The following is a 22,017-nucleotide window of genomic DNA, read 5'->3' as shown; positions in this document are numbered from 1 at the left end:
TCACTTGTGAGTTGTGACCAACAATTGTATGTGAAAAATGATTAGAATTATGTTTGATTCACCGCATTGATCAACCAGCAGAGAGAAATTATTGCAACAAAGGGCTCGAAAATTTAATTTTTGCTAAAATCCATAAACTTCATTCAGTAAATTAAAATTTTTATTGTAAGTAATCATGTCACAAACAGAACTTATTCTGACAAAAACCAGTTATAGTTACTCTTAATGCCATTATTTATATTGTAATACTTTACACAGTAAAATGTTTACCAAAAGGTGAAACACAGATACACCAGAAAACATTTGACAGGGGGGAAACTGCGCCAAGCCAACACCAATCCAATTCACAAAAGCATTCAGGAAGCTTTTTTATGTTCACTTCTCACATCATCAATAAGCATCCATGTCAAATATATAAATAATCTCCTGATTGAATTTAAAAAGGCAGAAATAACAAAGTTAAGTCATGTCGACCATATGGCAGTATATGTTTTACAAATTGCTATTCAAGCACTTTATTGGTGGAGGCCAACATGCTGCTGCTTATGTTCCAACTTGCTCAAAAAGTCATTCAAGCTTCACAAGTCACAACTGTGATGAATACAAAATATTTTGGCATCAGATGACTTTCATAGTGGCCATGCAGCATCGCTTCTGATAGTTTAAAACACCTGGGTAGACAATTTTGGTGATTCGAATGTCATGCCAAACGTTGTTTGCAATATATAAACAAACTGGAGGATAATTTGATTTGTCACTTGTTTCAGCCACGACCGAGATTTCAAATGTTAGAACAAATGTCTTCAAGATTCTCTGCAGAATTCTTATATGATAAAATTAAAACTGACGACAAACCATATAACGAGTACTCATCTCGTCAGATACATATCTACTTTGTAAATATTCCGAATAAACCCTCATTATCAAAACGGACGTCGAATTAATGATAAATTGTTGAGAGCTTGATGTGTTAACTGTATCCACACAAAAAAATATTAAAAAAATGGCCAATCTATAGAAATATTTGGGTTTATTTGCCAAAACCCATCCGTAGAACTATATTTTATATTGCGATCTGGCTGCATTTATCTGGCTGGAAACATGGCCGCCATGTAAAGTTGCCCGGATGCTGGGGACACGAACATCAAAGGTTCCGACATCGAGTGGCGCTTCTGTATATATCTATTCTGTGGCGTAACCCAACTTTGAGCAAAAATTTGATGATCCCGTGCTTCAATATGCATAAAAACTATACCAAAGTGATCAGGAAAGATAGAACTATTTGATTATAGAAAAAAATCGATACCCAAGATTTCACTTCAGTAGCACTTTAAATTCTATTTACAGTTCTTGAAAGCATGTCTGAAGAAAGTCACTCTATAGTTTAAACAAAATAATCTTCATCTACAACACCATATTATTACATGACTCACAATGAATGAGGTGTCGACATTCTTTCATATTTATGTAGTGAACGTCTTATTTATAATATTATAAAATAACCGGAAGAATTTGAACAATTTCATTACTCGAGATCTATGATCTATAAGAGGACAGACGCACGGAATTGAGGTCACAGAAAATTCCTGGTTTTTAAATGACAAACGAACGGAGAATTTATTTGAATATTTACCTGAATATATCCCTGAATGGGCAAATAAAGAAATTAAGAATACCTAGTTGAAGCATTGGACGTATTTGAGCAAAAATAAAAGAAAAAATCCGATTTTCAAACATAGGTTTGCCCGGCGGCTCGTAGCCACTCAGTTTTTATCACAATGACGTCATACCCGTATATCTATAACTGTATAGACAACGGTTATTGTTAAATAAAAATAACCAAATTATTTAACCATACATTTTTATTAAAAAGTAAATCATCAACATGACATTTGTTCAGAGATACAATACATACTAATAAGTTTGACAGAGCATCTTACAGTAGTAGTCAAATCTAGAGGATGCCCTGTTTAAATGACAATTCATTTATGAAGATTACAAGTTGAATCTTAGAAAGGAATAAACAAATATTAATGATCAATTTTTATAGATGCGCTCTTTTTAAATACAAGTCATTTGTGTTATAAAAAGCAATTATACATCGTTTCAGATTATTGCAAAACATAGATAATATTTTACATTCTTTAATAGCAGGAGGTAAGACATTCCAAAAAATAGTACTGATAAGTTTAAAAGATCTTCTGCAAAATTGATCCAAATTTATTTTTGGTAAATATAGATAATTTCTTAAAGATTGCCTTGTACAATAAGTAAACTTCTTCTGTAGAAAACTATAGTTGGTGGAAACAAGCAATCATCCTTACGACCATCAACATCTAAGTGCAATTTTCTCAAAAGGTTTTTGAATTTAGTATTAAAGTTTGAATTGATGTATTTATTCAGGAACATTAAGTTTTAAAAAGTGAATTTCGCAATTTAAGCTGTCAACAATAGCTAAAGTTCCTGTATTGGAATGCATAGTTATATGAGGCATAGAGTGTTGTTCGCCAAATTCAGCGCATACTTCATCACTCTTTAAATCTACAGCAACCAATGACTCAAGAGACTCCCCAATGCAATATGATTTGTGTATGATTAGGTCGTAGAGAAATAAATATTTACTGACATCATGCAAAGTCGCATTCACATCACCATTCTCATGAACATTAATTACATAAATGCCCATATTTTTGAAGCCTTCGGAAAATGTTATGGCTGCATGTTTATTATCACTTATACAGCAGTTGAACTCTAGATCATTTACAGTTATCAGTTGTGGAAGAAATTTTTCAATGACAGCTGTTATGGGTATTTCTGCAGTATGCCAAGGTTTCAAATAAAGTTCATTGTTGTTATTTCCCCATTTCCATAACGTGTATTCTGTTTTGTTTACAGTTAAAATAACAGAATTATCAGGTGATACAGCTGCTGCTTTAAATTTTGAACTATAGACAGGAAGTCTTTTGTTGTATTGTATCGCACCCTTGGTAATTCTAACGACTTGAACAAACTTTTCTTCGTCAATACAAACTAAGACATCACCAAATGTTAAGATTTCCTTAGGTTTAAATCCAATGTTAACATACTTTGCTTGAGTAGAATCTACAAAATTTTCAGACGAAGTGGATATCTTCGTAAGATGACGAGAACCATCCCATATCCACAGTAAACCATCCGACCACCAACATCCTAATGCATCCTTCAATTGCATTGGTACAGTTTGAATAATAGTGCAATGTTCAATGCTCCAAATATGAATGTTGACGTGGTCACCAACAGCGAAAGCAGCAAAAAAAGATCCATCCGGTGAAAAACAACAACATTGAATTATATACTTCTCAAAAAAAAATGAAGGTCTCCATAGGGGATGAGTTTTGAAAATTTTAAGCTTGGAAAAATACGGCACAACGTAAAAATCCTTGAACGAGATTGGATGGACTTTTTCAAGATTCCTATAAAAACATGGACACCTAACATGTGGTAAATGAAACAGGATTTCTTCTTGATCGTTGCACGTTTTCAACTGAGTAATTTCAGAAAGCTTTCCATTCTGGCTTGTATGATAAAAAATACAATCACGATAATGGTGTGTTATCATTAAATCTGAACGTAGTGTATCGTAATATTCTCTTGAAAAAATATCGATTGCCTTTGGGAATTGAAAATCACACAAAGTCTCGACGAATTCTGCAACAAAGAACTCTGAACATTTATCGGTGCATTGTAGTTTTTGGTAATCACCAACGCAGCGTCGATCAATTCTTTGCAAAGTTACTGAATTCCATGCAGTGAACACATCTTTAGGAAGTTCTTCGTAATCTTTTACATAGTCTGCTGTAATGAACAAACCAGAATCTAAGAAAGAACAACGATTAACGATATCATCTGACTCTAAACGAAACGAACGTCCATTGTTAACGTCCCACAGCTTTACTTCAGTAGATCCATCACTAGTTACCAGTCTATTTCCGGTAGGTGAAAAGGAGCAACAACAGATGTTTCCACGTACAAAACCTAATTCCTCTAATGTTGGATAGTCATACCGGCATATCAATGTTTCTACATCATTCCAGTTATCCAACCTTAAATTATCAAGTGCAGTACCAAGAGTGAACTGTTGTTCGAATTCTGGAAGCTCAAAAATAGATATTTGACCATTTTCATATCCTACAGCAAGACGTTCTTTATTGGACGACACACAAAGAGATGTAACGTTAGCACGCAAGGAGACAGTCAAATGATGATGGTTTGTTAAATATGTGGAGTCTAAATCCTCAAACCAAACAAACTTTCCTTGTTTCAATAAATCCCTTGCCAATAATCTTCTTTTGTTATTGCTATCAATTCCGTTTGCAATAGTTTGTAAATAAGATAAGCTACCATCTAACCATGACCTACATCTTCTTGTCGTAAATAAATGAAATAGTTGTTCATCAAGTACATCTTTTCTCAAGAAATGTCGTTTTCTCTTAATGAATTCAAGCAATTCACACGTAATGGTATAAAACATGTTTTTGTCTTCCCCATGCATTAACCTCGCACAAACCACTTTGACATCTACTGCCCAGCTAAAGTCAACATTTTCGCCACATTTTGACATATGATAGATTCCATTCTTCAAAGCATATTTAATCATAGCAGTGTTCATCTGATCTTCAAAAATGTTCATCGACTTAATTTGTTCAAACACTTTCTCACAAGCATGCCATAAGAACTTATGACCATTTTTTGGACTAACTGTAAACTCATGCTCTTCATAACCATCCGATTTTAACCAATCAATTAGAGTTTTGTGATACACGGTTAAACAATCATCGTAAACTGGCAAAATTTGAGATAACAGTTCAATGATTTTACTGCGGACTTCAAACATGATGTCACCAGAAAAACCTAAATAGTTAAACAGTAAAGTTAATGGTAAAAACTCCCGACAGGCAGCCAACAATTCAAGAAACTGCTTAAAAATAACTTTGGAAATAACTGAATTTCCGGTTGAAAGACTTTTCTCTGTCAGCAATTTTTTTACTGTTTTTAATTGCTTTGTGTAAACACCGCTTAACCCACTAGGGACCAATTGTTTAATATTCTCGTCTGTAAGCTCAATTTCTTCTTTCTTTAAGCTCAGTTGTGCGTGATAAGCGTAAAGAAATGATCCCTCACATTTTTCAACTAATGAAAGTAGAACGTAGGGATCTTCCTGCACCTGATCATTCAACTGATGTCTCAAATACTTGTGCAGGTCTTGTTCGTTGTTTTCATCACGAGGACGAGTTGTAATTTCCACAGGATTCATGTCTTTCAACGCCTTTTGAACAGGAAGTTCTGGACGACTGGTGATGAAGATTTTAATCCATTTAGGCAGTCGGTCAAACTCTTCTGAAATCAATTCCAACAATTCACTTTTGCCATCAATTTGGCTTTCATCTAAGGCATCAATAACCAAAAGCATTGGTTCATAATCTTCCAATGAATGCAATGGATTATTTAATAAAACAATGAATTCATCGGTGATCGATTCTTTGGAATGATTTCTCTGTAATTCTTTATTCAGTTTAGATTTAAAATTTGATATTGTATCACACATGCTACTAGCCAATGATTCTATCAATATTCGAGGATTTCTATAATTTGATATATTATATCTGCAGAAATGACAAGCAGCAAGTTTCTTCTTTTCAGAATATCGTCGACACAACTCAGCAGCAAACACACTTTTACCAACGCCAGGACCAGCAATCAAAATCATGACATTAGAAGCATCTTCACTTTCATTGTTAAACCAAGTGTCGAGTTCTTCAAATAACCATTGTCTAGTGTCTTCAAGGTATTTCTTGTTAAGATCTTTTATAAAACCATCAAACTTACACTTTCCAAGCTTCTCGAGATCAGAACATATTTTGTCCTGTTTCATTTCTCTCTTTCTGGTTACATCAGCTTTTGTTGCCATATCTTGTTTAATTTCTACTACATCAACTTTTTTTGGCATGCTTTCTTCGATTTTTTCTAATTTATTATTCATAGCTTCAACGTTTTTTATTAATTCTTTTACATTTTCGTTGGTTTTCTCAGCAACATCGATTAACTTTCGGTCTTCTTCATACCATTCTTTTAACATTTCAATATAATTTGCCTCATCGGCACTGAGGGGAGCTTTCTTTAATTCATCTATTTCAGTTTGTTGAATACCCAAACCAACCAATGCTTTTGAAATTTCCTGCCACAAATGCTCAAACTCACTGTCATTTACACTAGTTGTAGTTATGTGACCATACACTTTGTTTCGATAAAACTTTATTCTTGCAATATTTGCTGAGTTTGAAGTATCTGAAGAGGAAGGAAGATTATTCCATCCACTATGTGGCGCTGTTAGACCACATATGCTACGCAATAAGACAGTCAATAATGTGATGTCAAACTTTTTAATGTCTGGTGAGCCAGTTGATGGGTAAAGAAGATCCCATTGCTCATTCTTGATAACTTTAAATTTCAAAGATGTTAGTGTCGTCTTTGTAGAGGGATCTTTAAGTTTACCAGCTAAACTTGATGGCTTTAATAAAGATTGCAATGTATGTGTCAAGGCTTGTTTTCCTTTATTTATTAAAAGTTTACTTAAACGAGATCCGTTTTCCTCAAACTTCAGTTTTTTAGGTGGTGAAGCCATTTTTCAAGCTAGTAATGAAGAACGAGTTTGTGCAAAAAGCATTAATTTGCAATGTACAAAATGAGCACAAAATTAAATGGATTGATGAACAAGTTGTATTGCAAGTAATTTTACAAATAATCCTTTTGTTTTTTTTATTCGTTAAAAAATACGTTCACTCTTCTCAGTAACAAGACCCAGTAGTTGATAGTACATCATGGAATTCAGCATCCAGTAATATAAACGACTTGACACAATAAAAAATAGATTTGACACAATAGATTTAACAAAAAGCAACATTCTAGGTATGCATATATTTACATAAATTCTTTTGGTCTAGCTACATGATGTTCATATGTTGAATGTGACAATGTGAACAAAATAAGCTGTTCGTCAAAATCGAACTGATTTTCTAATTTCATGCAGCAAATGTTTAAAAATTTATCAAATGACATCAAACGAAGCGATTGACACAAGTTGCTGTTTAAAGATAAAAACCGCACTTTTATTCAAAACAAATAAATATCTTATGTGTAAGAAACCCAAGCGTTTTTCTTTCTAACTTGATTCCTCTTTGATAAAAAATCCTGTGATTCTTCAAATCAGTGAATTAGTCGACTTCCATGTCAGGCATTTTTAAACGAATAAAAGGATTATTAAAACAGCAAAAGAAAAGGAAAACGGACAGTTTTTTGTCAAAAAATTTTATCCATTTAAATAAATTTAATTGTGCATTATCATGAGAGTACTGCGTGTGCGATTGCGTTTTAAATTTTCATTTACTTATTATTGTGGTAATGTACAATTGATGCAAATCGTTCGCGGTTGATATAAATATTATCATATAGTCGTTTTGATACGAAAATAGATCATTCGTGTTAACAAGATGATACAAATTTACTAAACCAGGCATAAATATATATTATCGTATTATCCAATGATACATAGCGCCACTTAGCTTTGAAACACACTAGGCAGTTGCTTCAGTCGCGGGTCCAAAGCGAATTGATGCTCACGCTTCAGTCGCTTGAAAGCCAGACAAACGGTTTACCGTGACGTCTATTGAAAATGGCAAAGATTTCTGTTTGTTACACACACAGACATAACTTAAGCTTTTTATTCCGGCCTTTATTATAGCTACCAATATAAGAATATTTACTCAGTACTAACTACTATGTGGAGAAAAGAGAACAAGCCAGTTAAAATACGCCAATATGATCAAAGCCCATTACGCGTATATCGTGGACAATTTTATTCTGTGCATTTAGCTTGTGCATTAGGGTTCCAGTTTGTAGCTCCTATTGTCCCTATTTGATAAGTCATATAAAAACTGAAAGGTTCTAGTGTGAATTCACTATATATTGCCTTCGTTTTCCAAGGCATAATCTATAAATTCCGTATGATGCTTATGACAGGGAATATGACATGCATTTAGGAAGTTAAAATGTATCTATTGGCCAATCAGTGTAGAGCGACTAAAGCGACTAATGTCAAAAGTTCAACATGTTGAACTTTCAAAGCGACTAGATGACGCGACTACGCTACTAGCTTAGTAACCACGCAAAGCGGTAGTTTTAGACGAGCGACTAAAGCCTAGTGTGTTTCAGCCTTTATAGTTTCGTTTAACGCTCATTTTTATTTTCTCGGAAGTTAGAATCATCTTGTAATGTATTAAATATAGTATAATATATGCTTTGTGTATCTGTGTATCTGCTGAAAATGTGGATGAACAGTCAAGGAATCCAAGTGGACGGGTATTCTGCCATTTAGTCAAACCTTACATGTGTATCTGTGTATCTACTGAAAATGTTGATGAACTGTCAATGAATCCAAGTGGACGAGTATTCTGCCATTTAGTCAAACCTTACATGTGTATCTGTGTATCTACTGAAAATGTTGATGAACTGTCAATGAATCCAAGTGGACGAGTATTCTGCCATTTAGTCAAACCTTACATGTGTATCTACTGAAATGTGGATGAACAGTCAATGACTCCAAGTAGACGAGTATTCTGCCATTTAGTCAAAACTTTGATACAATACAACGAGCAGCTAAACAATACCGCTTTAAAATCAATGTTTTACACAATTTTACTCACCAAATATGACCAAAACGACTATTTCTTCATTTCCACACTAATTATTTCGTTCCACAACGTACAGTCACAGTTTTATATTGAAATATTTCTTCAATTTTGCCTTTCTTTGTATTGTAATGTACACATCATTGAAATGTAAAGGATGGGTTCATCACGAGATCATTCTGATTCACTTCCGCACTTGTAACTGGATACAGCTGAAATGTAGACAATAATCTTGTTCATTGTCCATATATGGTTCTCACCAGATTTATGTTTTTACATAGACTTTTATAATAAATTACCAATATCATTCAAAAAAATTATTAGAGTAGAAAATAGGCAAAATGTATCTAAATATCGATCCAAATGGCCATTTTTCGTCAAAGTTTGAATTTCCAAACCAAAGATCAGAAGCTATAGTCAGACAACAGTTGGTAGTACTTGAGTCAGTCATTTTCAAATGAATAAAAGGATCATTAAAAAAAATACATAAATTATGTTGAATATCTTTGTGGCTTTAACCGTTTTGTGCTCATAAAAATTGTAAAAACTGAAAAACAGCAAAAGAAATGAGCAACAGACAGTTTTTCTTGCAACGTGACCTGCTTGTCGTAATATTTATCAATTTATCAATAACAATATGGACGATGTAAAACTTATCAGTATAAAATAGTATGCCGGAAGAAATTTTCATACATAATAAAAACAAGTGAAGTATCTTTCTCATTCTGTAAGCATGAACATTACTAAAGAAGTAAGAGCATGGTAAAATGGGAACTATTTACATTAAATTACGCACATGCATTTGTCATGGGAAGTTTAAAGCATTGAGTTGCTGAGGAAGACCTTCTTTCCAATCGTGGTAAAGAGGAAACTTTGTAATTTTATATTGTTGAATGTTTAGTATATACAGAGGCTGCAAACGCTGTTTCCGGTTGTTTCAATACGCATTTTTGATGGTCGCATTTTATCGACGCATTTGGTTAATGCATTGTAACGCATTGAGTTGAAGTCTTGAAGAGACGAATTGGATAAGCCTTTTTTGATTTTAATACTCGTGGTAATGAACCAACGTTTGTCGTCAAAAGAATCGTGATTTAGCAAGCCGCACAACAGAACGCTTTGGTTGTGCGACAATGGCACTATAAATCTATACTTACCTATCAATGTGGTAATGTATAATTGATGCAAATCGTTTCTGGTTGATTTAAATAATAAAATATAGTCATTTTGGTTGATAAACAGATCATTTGTGTTTATATGATGAAACGCAATTTGATATACTAAGCATAAATATATATTATCGTATTGTCCAATAGATGTAGAGCTATTTATCTTATAGTTTCGTTTCACGTTGATTTTTCTTTTCTCAGAAGTTAGAATCGTCTTATATACGGTATAATATCATCTGTGTATCTACTGAAATGTGGATACACAGTCAATGAATCCGAGTTGACGAGTATTCTGCCATTTAGTCAAACCTTACAATACAACGAGTGGCTAAACAATACCGCTTTAAAATCAATGTTTTACACAATTTTACTCACCAAATATGACCAAAGCGACTATTTCTTCATTTCCACACTTATTATTTCGTTCCACAACGTAGAGTCACAGTTTTATATTGAAATATTTCTTCAATTTTGTCTTTCATCGTATTGTAATGTACACATTATTCAAATGAAAGGGATGGTCTCATCACGAGATCATTCTGATTTACTTCCGCACTTGTAACTTGTACAGCTGAAGAGTAGACAATAATCATGTTCATTGTCCATATATGGTTCTCACCAGATTTATATTTTTGCAGAAACTTTACCAATAAATTACCAGAAAAGAGATCAGTTGCACGAAGGTCGAATAACGCTATCCATTGAACTGAGTAGCAACGTTTTTGAGTGCTTCAAAAATATCTTAAAAGGGAAAAATCAACGATTCGAACTGGACAATAAATGAAATACAATATTGGTTCTAGAATTACAAAATTTCATCATCATAAACAAAATATAACCATGCACATTCACAAATTTAAAAAACTACTATCCAATGGATAACGCTATCCACGCTTCGTGCAACAGACTCCAGTATAAATTTAAAAAACTACTATCCAATGGATAACGCTATCCACGCTTCATGCAACAGACTACAGTATAAATTTTAAAAACTACTATCCAATGGATAACGCTATCCACGCTTCGTGCAACAGACTCCAGTATAAATTTTAAAAACTACTATCCAATGGATAACGCTATCCACGCTTCGTGCAACAGACTCCAGTATAAATTTAAAAAACTACTATCCAATGAATAACGCTATCCACGCTTCATGCAACAGGCCCCAGTATAAATTTAAAAAACTACTATCCAATGGATAACGCTATCCACGCTTCATGCAACAGGCTCCAGTATAAATTTAAAAAACTACTATCCAATGGATAACGCTATCCACGCTTCGTGCAACAGGCTCCAGTATAAATTTAAAAACTACTATCCAATGGATAACGCTATCCACGCTTCGTGCAACAGGCTCCAGTATAAATTTTAAAAACTACTATCCAATGGATAACGCTATCCACGCTTCATGCAACAGGCTCCATTATAAATTTAAAAAACTACTATCCAATGGATAACGCTATCCACGCTTCGTGCAACAGGCTACAGTATAAATTTAAAAAACTACTATCCAATGGATAACGCTATCCACGCTTCGTGCAACAGGCTCCAGTATAAATTTTAAAAAAAATTTGAAGAGAATAAAGGCCAAAAATTGTCCAAATGGAAATGGTCAAACTATTTTTCCGAAATTCCAGGGTCAAAGATCAAGAGATGTATTGATGTAATAGGTACTGTGCACCGATCGGCATAACAGACCTTCAATTTGTTATTGTCGTATTGTAAAGAATCTACGAAAATTTGACAAAACCTTTTGATTCAATACATGATTAACTTCATTAAACTCCTTGAAAAATATGGGTATGTATCTCATACGGTTTTGATACATGGTTCGATACTCTTTTCTGTGATGATTTTTGTAAGTAATTTATAATAACTTCATAAAATAGAAAGTTTGATAAAGGCTTTGAAAATTAAATTAATGTCCTGTTTTTATAAAAGCTCAAATTGTCTTCCTAGCATATTTTTTCCTATATTTATATAAAATATAGCTCTTTCCCTTGAAAGAGACATCGTTCCTGCAAGTTCAATATAGTACGAGAATATTTTTGTGAACTTTATGTTATATCTGGTGTAGGTGACGTAATATTAAAAATAATAAAAAATTAGACAAAAAATGTAAAAAACATAGGGATACATATGTCATTACCCTCTTTAAATTCCTCAAGGTTATATCATTTCCCTCATTAAATACTTTAACATTTTGAGATTACTTTTATAAATATCTTTATAATTTGTGTTTGAACGTTTACATCAGTATTTATACCAGAAAAGCTAGTACAAATAGGATAATTCTGTCAATTAAACGCCTCTCTGGTTCAATGGAGTCTGGTGTATCGCGAACAATATGACCATAAGCAATGAGTTTCTAAGAACAAAGAATATGAAATATAGAAGTTTATATAAGATGAATACACGACCTACATAGATATATGGAGGGATAAAGGATTCTGGTGAAAAGACACATGGGAACTTGGAGGATTGGATATGAGTAAGTACTGTGGATAGATAAGGATAGCAATAATGACAAATTTTTGAAGTATGGATCCTCTAGATTATTCTGGGAGGAATTTGGGAGGTAACTAACAAAAAGATGTTCTTTAGCAACTCTATTTTGTGCTATCCAATTGTAATGGCTTAGAGACAAAGCAATGACAATGTTTCCGAGATTAAATCTATATCTTACAACTTAAGACTCCAAGTGTCCTAACACATCAAACAAAAACAACTTACTTGTATACAGTCAAGTGCAATGGTAACAATCCTGGCACATTTTGCTTGACAAACTTTTTCATTGATTAAATTTATTCCTAACAACTAAAGATGCCAAGTGTCTTTTCTGTATATAACATATTCTGTGCCTCAGCTAAGAGCTTTGTTATGCTACCAAGGGGAACTCTGGTATAACAACATTACAACCAAGCAATTTATCTCAGTATTACCTACAATGACCGTAATTAAAACTGACCTGTAATTCAGCCATAGTATCTTCATCTTCTCGCTTGCTGGTGCTTGGGAAAAAGACGACATTGTCGATCATTTGGATAAGTTCCAATTAAACGAAACACTTTATGATCAATGAATTGAACAGCATCCTCTCCGTCTGCACAACTAAAATAATGAGATGATTTTACGACGTTAAAGTACATACATGAAAAAATTAAAAATGTCACTCGGGTGTTGGTTGAACATTTCAGTATTCACGCTCAGACGATTTTTTCAATTGTTGGTAAAAATAAACTTTTGAATATCCCAAAAAAAGGACTTGTTTATCTTATTAGAGGTCTTCTACAATATAATAAAATAAGCAACGAATGCAAAAAAATAAAACAAAAATGAGTTTCTTAAGTTAGTGCTATTTTTTATGAAAAATAAATGTTAACAGGAGAAGTAGTAATAATTACTAATTAGTAACATTATTAGTTCTATTAGTAACAATTAACAACATTATTGTTTCAAACATTGCAAAAAATGTAAATTTTTAGAACATAAGCAGTTTCAAGAAATGTTACATGACGTCGCTGTTCACTTCAGATTGAGTTTTTCAAACGCATATATCAATTATACGTTTTGCTACGCCTTTCTAATAAACTAAAGTAAATTAAACACGTAAATGGCAGCAGGCTGTGACAACAAATTATTAATCTCAATTGATTTCTAACACATAGTTACCTGGTTCGTGTTCTTCGACAGGTTCAAATCGTAAACTAGGCGTACTATGTAAACTAATGCTGTCTTGTTCTTTGGTTTCTTCAACTGTTTCTTGAGGCATTTCCTCCTCCGTTTCATTCAAACCTTTTGACGATTGCTGACCATCTTGTTCCTCCTCATCTAAAAAATAATACGGAAAAATTTTCACTTGTTACTCAAAGAATGCAAGTTGTTGGTCCATACGAGTTAAAGATTCACACGAGCTATATTGCAATATGCGAACTTTTGCTTCATATGAGCTTTTGGTTCAAATGAGCTTTTTTAAAATGCGAGCTTTAGCTTACCATGAAATATTTTCAAGTCTTATAATTATGGAGACAATTGAAGCAAAAATTTTCCTTTAAAAGAATTCACAAGCTTTTTATTTATCTTCAGGATATTTGGGCACGATGTCATCCTCCAGGTCGACAGGTGACATTATCTACAATATACGTCAATTTTAAGGGTAATAAATACATAAAACCAACAGAATAGAAGAATATCAAAATACTGAGTAAAAACATCGATGATAGCACATAGAGCGTGATTACAAGTTGTTGTCATCCATTCTGATTTCTATAAAGAAACATCACAAATTTCAAAACATCCTCAGCTGATGTCTCATTTTATAACGAGGAAATACAACACCTTATACACAGACTTTATTCTATGTAAAGTAAACGACCTTCCCGCAGTTTAACATTACTCCCTCCTGATTTAAAGACAAAAGCATTCTTTACAGGTGGGTAACTTTTACAAACGAGTGTTTCAAACCTTCCATACTGCTACAAATCGTTTACACAAACCACCTTCATTCCTCATTCACCCATCAATTTCAATTGTTTATCCACTCCATTGAAATAAAATACATGGAACGCTACCTGTAATACAAAACCCTAATAATATTTTGAAGCCGCGATTTTACCCTAGACACGCGTGTGTAGTCAATCAATTATCACTCCGCGCGAGAACCTCAAAACACTAAACACGCGTGTCTAGGGTAAAATCTCGCGTGTCTGGCGTAAGATATGGCTTTAATTATTTGCTTGAGGTAGCGTTCCACGTATTTTAGTTCAATGGTCCATAGTAAAGCAACTCCTCTCCTGTCCCCACTCACCCCTCAATACAAGATCATGCAGGGATCCAATGCTGTATGATATCATTCATTTTGAATAAAACTTACCAGGATTAATGTTGTGTTTGATGGTTTCCGTGAAGTCAGGTTGAGGTTGATTCTAAAGTTGAGTGATTTTAAAATTTAGTGTAAACAAATAACATTGATTTAGGAAAAAGTAAGAAAGTGTTTGTTACATGAACAAAATCTGTCGTTTGCAAAATATAGAATTTGTTCAACGGTAATGAGAACAACTGCTTGAACAATGATTTTATTGTCTAACAAAATTGTTAACAATGCTTCCATTGTTTGTCACAATTGCACGCTCTTGCGTTGTGTCTAATCATGCAAAGATGTCAATTCACAGTCATGTTGGTGAATCATTGTAGTGTGAATGTGATTTTTTTATAAAATAAACACAATGAAACGCGTGCGCTGATTGGTCTAGAGCCTTGTTTGCATTAACCTGTGCAAAACACATCTGAGCTCAACCAATCAAATCAATCAAAACAGTCAATTCAGTCAAAGAGAATTTGCAAATTGATCATGAATACATTGTAGAGGAAAAATTAAAATGTTTGTCTTTTTCGCATTATTGTTATTTTATAAAAGAAATAAAAGATGTTTTTCGTGTTTGCACAGGCTTATGCAAACCTCGGAGACGTTTGTGAGAACTCTCAAGCTTGTGCAACCCTCGACCTTCAGTCTCAGGCTTGCACTGATCTGCTCTCAAAGGTCTACTTGGTTTGCATAAGCCTGTGTAAACACAGTAAACATCTTTTATTTCTTAAATGAAACATAAACCAACTTACGTTTGGAAAGGGAAATTCATAGGACACATACACTTTCATATCGTCTTTGTTGTAACCTTGAAGTATATTGAAATTTTTTATAGATTGATTTTTAAGGTTTATAGATGTATGTATCAGAACAAACATCCATTGTTTGACCTGACACTTATTAATCCTCTAGACAACTTATTAATCCTCTAGACATCTTATTAATCCTCTAGACATCTTATTAATCCTCTAGACAACTTATTAATCCTCTAGACAACTTATTAATCCTCTAGACATCTTATTAATCCTCTAGACATCTTATTAATCCTCTAGACATCTTATTAATCCTCTAGACATCTTATTAATCCTCTAGACAACTTATTAATCCTCTAGACAACTTATTAATCCTCTAGACATCTTATTAATCCTCTAGACATCTTATTAATCCACTATATTTTATCCTAAATCCTAAGCACAAAGGTTTTAAACCAATTCAACAATAATGAAGAAAAGACATATTTACCTGAAGGAAGTGGAATATTGATGTATTTGACGATTCATAATACACAATCATGGTCACCCAAATCTGTATTCGACCTGTCAGGTTAAAAATAAAATAAACATAAAATAATTATGTTAGTGTTTGTTGGCTAAACTGTCAGGTTGAGAATAAAATAAACATATAATAATTATGTTAGTGTTTGTTAGTTAAAGGTGTTTGTGAAATTACTGCACTAAAAGCAACAAATAAAACAAACTTTACATACAGTAGCGTAGTCAGTCTTTGAATTTAGTCACTCTAACCAAATGTTAGAACATTATTATTTGTGAACTTAATGTTGGGGTGTTGATGGTTTAAGTAGGTAAGAAAGAGTTGCACAGGGTTTAGATAGGTGAGAAAGGGTTACATAGGGTTTAAATACAAAGGTGAGAAAGGGTTGCATAGGGTTTAAATACATAGGTGAGAAAGGGTTGCATAGGGTTTAAATACATAGGTGTGAGAAAGGGTTACATAGGATTTAAATACATAGGTGAGAAAGGGTTACATAGGGTTTAAATACATAGGTGAGAAAGGGTTGCATAGGGTTTAGATGTAGGTGAGAAAGGGTTACAAAAAGTAACATGACATGCTTCGCGAGTGTCGAATGGCGAGTGGGCGAGTGACACGGGAGTTAATAGCGAGTCACTCGAGAGTGACGAGTTGCGATTGACCGAGTCACTCGCGATGCAGTTGCGAGTCACTCTTGAGTGCGAAAAGTTTGCGAATGAATAAGTGACTCGCTGTTTGCGAGTGAATCGAAATAACTTGCAAAAAATTCTTTCTCCAGTATTTGAAATTGACAAACATAATCTTAAGTGTAGTGACAAGTAAAATTTGTTCAACATTTTGAAGGCAACGGTTTTATATCTTTTTATGAAACATGGGAGCAAAACGACTATTCATTTGAAGCAATATCTCGGGACCTAATGACGTTAAAATCTTTTGAATTTTTTTACAAAAGCATTTTAATAACTTCACATTTTTCATGGCACAAACGTTATTCGTAAAGCGGTAGACACCATAGAGAAATGTAAAGTAAATGTCACGCAATCAATGAGTAAATTGAAATAGCGCTCAAACATTTTCTTCTAACAGTCTTAGATTATGGACATATATAATCTTAGGAAAGAATGCATTCAAAAAACGAATATTCTTTAAAGCCAAATATTTAAGAAATGTAGCTATGCGATGAGTGTATGTATAATCTTTTGAATTCGGTTCTGAAAGAACTTCGTTGACCTGGAGTTTTGGATGTAGTCGCTATTGATATAAAGGCCATAGACATTTAAAAGGAAGAACGATATAAAACCACGTGTATAGTAAATTGCTAGAACTTTTGCGATTCACTTGTCAGTAGAAATGTTAAAAATATGAGATTGGTTTCTGAAACAATTTTATTGACTTCACGTCGACAAAAATGAATGAGATGGTGTGATTTTACTTGTCACTACACTTAAGATTATGTTTGTCAATTTCAAATATTGGAGAAAGAAATTTTTGCGTTATTTCGATTCACTTGCAAACAGCGAGTCACTTATTCACTCGCAAACTTCTCACACTCGAGAGTGACTCGCAATTGACTCGCCATTCGATACTCGCGAGTCAAGTCATGTTACTCGAGGTCGGTACTGTAGGGTTTAAATACATAGGTAAGAAAGGATTGCACAGGATTTAGATGGGTAAGAAAGCGTTGCACACAATCACCATGAATCTTCTCCTTCCTCACCCTAACAAATCCCTCACCCTAAGTAGTATCAAAACCCTATTTATCCTAACTCCACCCCACAGTGTCCAACACTGAAAGAAATTACGCAAATTATGAAATCTCAATTGACATTAAGAGCAGAATGTAAAACGCTATTTCTAGTTAGAAATTTATTCAAAATCCACTCAAAATAAAAGAAAAGAGAAAATACATTCACTCAATGGTTTTTAAAGATTAAAATAAACACAGTAAGATAATAATCACCTGACGTTATGAAATGTTCTGTTTTCATAATGATAACGTGGAGGAGGATTACCATGTTTGAAAGAACTTTGTAAAGAATTGTAATCATGTCGACAGTTTATCGCCAATTTCTCAAACCTTAAATAAAAGTAGAAATAAGTACAAAATATCTCAAATGTTTCCAAATGTTCTACTTTGTTGTGATTGTAAGCTACCCCTCATTCTGTAAAAATCCCCCCCCCGTTGGAGAAAAAAGAAACCAACAGACAGAAACAAATTGAGATTTCACCTCGATATAGACTGGCAGAAGGACTGGGTCCAGTAATGTCATGATTATGTGCGCGCCCCAGGGTGGCAGCAATAACATGAAAAAAATGAGCAACAAAAAACATTACTTTGGACTAATCCATGATGACAATACACAATTGACATTCACACACAGATAAATTTCCTGTACACACAATATATGATGGCGTATGAACCTGACAACAAATATGGAAAACCTGACTTTTAATCCTCACTTTATTCTGGAGATGACTACCACTAAGAATTACAAAACATCAATTAACATCAACAACAACAATCCTTCTCATGACTGCACAAATCTGAACAATCTACATCTACAAACATGTAACAATACTCCCAGGTTTAAATCATTCACTTTATTACAACCAAACTATTATATATTAGTACAGACCATATGGCTACTGATATGAATGCCATCTTTAAAATTTAAAATTTTACATGACAAATTAGAACAGATAAATAAACTATATATTTAGAGTTTGAATATCTGAGAATGCAGACAAGAAAATGTTTTCAAATGCACTTCATGATCAAATAATGCATTGATAATATGTACAGTAAAATACAGATTTGTGTTTGTATTCATGTCTTTTAGTATTTTCCAGTGATTTATCACTTATGACATAAGTTTAAAACTATGTCTACATCAATGGAATGGAATTTGAAACCATATCCATATCAAATTACTCTACTATTTGTATTGTATTAACAGGAAAAGAAATGTTATGCTACAAAGAATTTTATATAAAAATATAATTTACTAGCAAGTATACTTACCCTTCATCAATCAGCTTGCACTATTTTGATCAGAAAATAATACAAAATAGGCATCATGAAATTTTATATTTCTTGATTCTGGTACATTACAAAAATATGACAATATCAACTTCTTAAATACAGCTAAATATCCTACGGCCATTTAATACTTCCATTGTTACTACAAGACTATACATATGTGGAGGAAAGAAAATTATCAAAGAATGTTTTGGATCTTTCAAAATGTTACAACTGTCTGTTTAATAGTCTATTCACACTTTATATGTTCTTTTGAGTTTATTATCTAAGGTGAACTATTTGTTTTTGTATTTATATGAATGGGGCAGTGAAGGTGTTCATATGCACAAAACAATTGTTTATTAACAAAATTTTGAATCTCACATGAAAAATTTACAACAAAAATTCAACAAGGTAATTAAAGTAATATCAACTCAGTTCTACTTTCAAAACTAGCGATAAACTATGGCTATGCAAAGAATGAATTAAAAACTACACTCTCGAAGAGTTCACAAAAAATTTACACAAACTGTGCGACCAAAATAAGGAAAATGAAAGAATTTTGCTACGAGTTATCAATGACAATGAATGAATGTCGATGATGCCACGTTCGCATTATTTTGTCGAGCTATCAACTATAACAATATTCACTGTTTAAGTTTTTATTAAGTAAATAGTGATGTCGGATGAATAGCTTTAGAACATTGAGTTTTGATGTCCTTAAACATTCACGGTGTACATAAAAAAACACAATTGATTTTATTAAACTTTCTGACGATCAGTAAAAGACTCTCAATGAAAACAAAAGGTTTCCAAAGAAATAAATGATCATAAAGTTCCGAAATTTTCATAGCGTGACTAAACTTGAGAACTGACTACGCTACTTAACACAATCGCTTTTATAGAAAATTGATCGATGGTATTTCAAATATTTGTTGTTTATATAAATACCTTGGTAGAAGCGTTAAAACTTTGGAGGTACTTGTCTTCTTTGGCATAAGAGAAAACTTCAAGCAAAGTACAAATAATTAAATATGGTTTATTACGTTGAAACAAGAAGGAAAAGTTTCTCCCCCAAATAAAAATGAAAATAACAAACTAGAAACAGAAAACATTGAGTTGTTGTACTTCATGTAAGAAAAGATATAATATTTTTTAACAAAGGCTCCTTTGAGGAGGTATAGACTTCTCTGCACTAGGTTAAATTAATTCCTCATTTGGCATTTTCCGTTTTTTGTTAACTACTTTCAGTAATATATGTTAGTTAAGTGGTAAGTGTTACAAACGTCGGTATCTTTGGTTAAAATGGTTGAACGAGCATACAGATTTTGTTCGAGTGGTCTCCTTTGATTTTGGTAAAACCTTTAATTCAGTTTCAAATAACGTCGTAGTTTAAAACTTTTCTTTTCCAATCTGACTCCGGTTACTTGGTGTCTCTTGTTTTTTTGTTGATCGCATAAGTTTTTATGCTTCGTGCAATTACTTAGCGACATTTTTTTCTCTTAGAAATTCAATGAACGCTTTTTAAAATAGACTATTGTGTTGTAATTTTTTTAGAAACTGAAATATTTTAGTATGCATTTAAAAAAAAAATAACGAGTGAAAACCAACTATTTACTTGCAGCACTTGGCCTCTTATATTGATAGCAAAAAATTGAAAGATTTAATCACAAAATCCTAGTTTAAACATATTTTTTTTATTTATCTTCAAATTGTAAAAATAGATAACCGCGATCCTTCATAATAACCTCATACTCATGCACACTAAATTTAAAACTTGTCAACTCTAATTACGAACTTTAAAACCTGGATCATGTTTCTCCATTCTCCTCATTTGCATTTGCCTCTTTTTCATATTTGTAGAATATAGTCAGTTTTCATAGTCCAACATAAATGTTCATACATGTTATACAATGTTCTTTTAATAACATTTTATCATTCCATTTGTGGTGTAACCTCAATATTTAACCAATACAGTACAGACGTCATGGACATCCTTTCTGAACTTATTTCCCACTCTAAATTTAACTCTTTTAGTCGCGAATAGTAAAATCTTTCACATTACGAAGGTTTTAACAAGACCTGTTAATTTCTTCCATAAATTTCTTACTTCGCCTGTTCGCCAGTAAATACACAGTACTTCCATTTCCTCTCTATAAAGTTAAAGTGACTTGACTGACGTTAAAGTAAACACATACGAATTTAAACACTTCTGAAATTGACGTCATGATAAAACTTTTTATTTTTATTGGCTCGAGGTGCATATGACCTTTCAAACATACAAGAATTAATCCTCTAACTTCTTTGAACAAAATTTTTACGCCCGTTTCAAACATCGAACTTTATATTTGTGAACTAAAACAAGACCCTGTTTACTGTATAGAATTGCTATCGCTGCAGGTTAAATTTTCTATGAACTTTGAGAGAACTCAAAAGCAGAGCAGTGCAGGCCAGAGACCAAAGGATGAGAGTTGCACCTGCTCGAGAGGTTGCCCTAATTTTATTACTCTGTCCTTAGTTAGTTTAAAAACTTAAGATTTTAAAATCTTAAATTAGAGAACTTGTAAATACATTTATCATTAATTCATGTAAATATTTTACTGTATATAATCTACTTATATTTAAATAAACTGTCACTCACTGTATCACATTACTACCATATATTTGTTGTATCATATACATAATATTGTCACTAATACGGAAGATGACATCACGAGATGTTGAAACATGTTTATTTTGAAAAACTCCAATGTTTACCTTAGTTGTTTACTAATCAGTAAAAGACAACAAAATGTACGCTATACGTACCTGTTGTTCATAAGATGACCCAAACTTAGAACATGAAAAATCTGTTACATTAAAGTGTTTAAAGCACATGGATCTTCAAAATTATCAGTAAAACGTTTATTGTTGTGTACAATTGTTACAAGTTAGAACTATAGCTATATATTGTACGTTGTATTACCATCAACA

General features: G+C 32.9%; 1 protein-coding gene and 1 pseudogene across 1 annotated transcript in view; both read right to left on the bottom strand.

The window, feature by feature from the left end:
• Window positions 1-22,017, bottom strand: part of LOC124451191 — a 70,136-nt pseudogene that overhangs the window by 19,335 nt on the left and 28,784 nt on the right.
• The window catches only part of LOC124451192, a 30,198-nt gene continuing 10,576 nt past the window's right edge, over window positions 2,396-22,017 (bottom strand). Inside the window, exons 3-6 of the mRNA XM_047001817.1 lie at window positions 8,739-8,935; window positions 3,336-6,887; window positions 3,043-3,245; window positions 2,396-2,880 (exon numbers count right to left, since the gene is read on the bottom strand). Of these exons, the coding sequence (XP_046857773.1) occupies window positions 2,396-2,880; window positions 3,043-3,245; window positions 3,336-6,661 (4,014 nt within the window). The 5' untranslated portion in view covers window positions 6,662-6,887; window positions 8,739-8,935. The remainder of the gene's footprint in view (window positions 2,881-3,042; window positions 3,246-3,335; window positions 6,888-8,738; window positions 8,936-22,017) is intronic.

Source organism: Xenia sp. Carnegie-2017, unplaced genomic scaffold, assembly GCF_021976095.1.
Source record: "Xenia sp. Carnegie-2017 unplaced genomic scaffold, XeniaSp_v1 HiC_scaffold_24, whole genome shotgun sequence".
Taxonomy (NCBI): domain Eukaryota; kingdom Metazoa; phylum Cnidaria; class Anthozoa; order Malacalcyonacea; family Xeniidae; genus Xenia; species Xenia sp. Carnegie-2017.
Note: the sequence above shows the minus strand (reverse complement) of the source record. Positions and strands in the feature narration are given on the sequence as shown.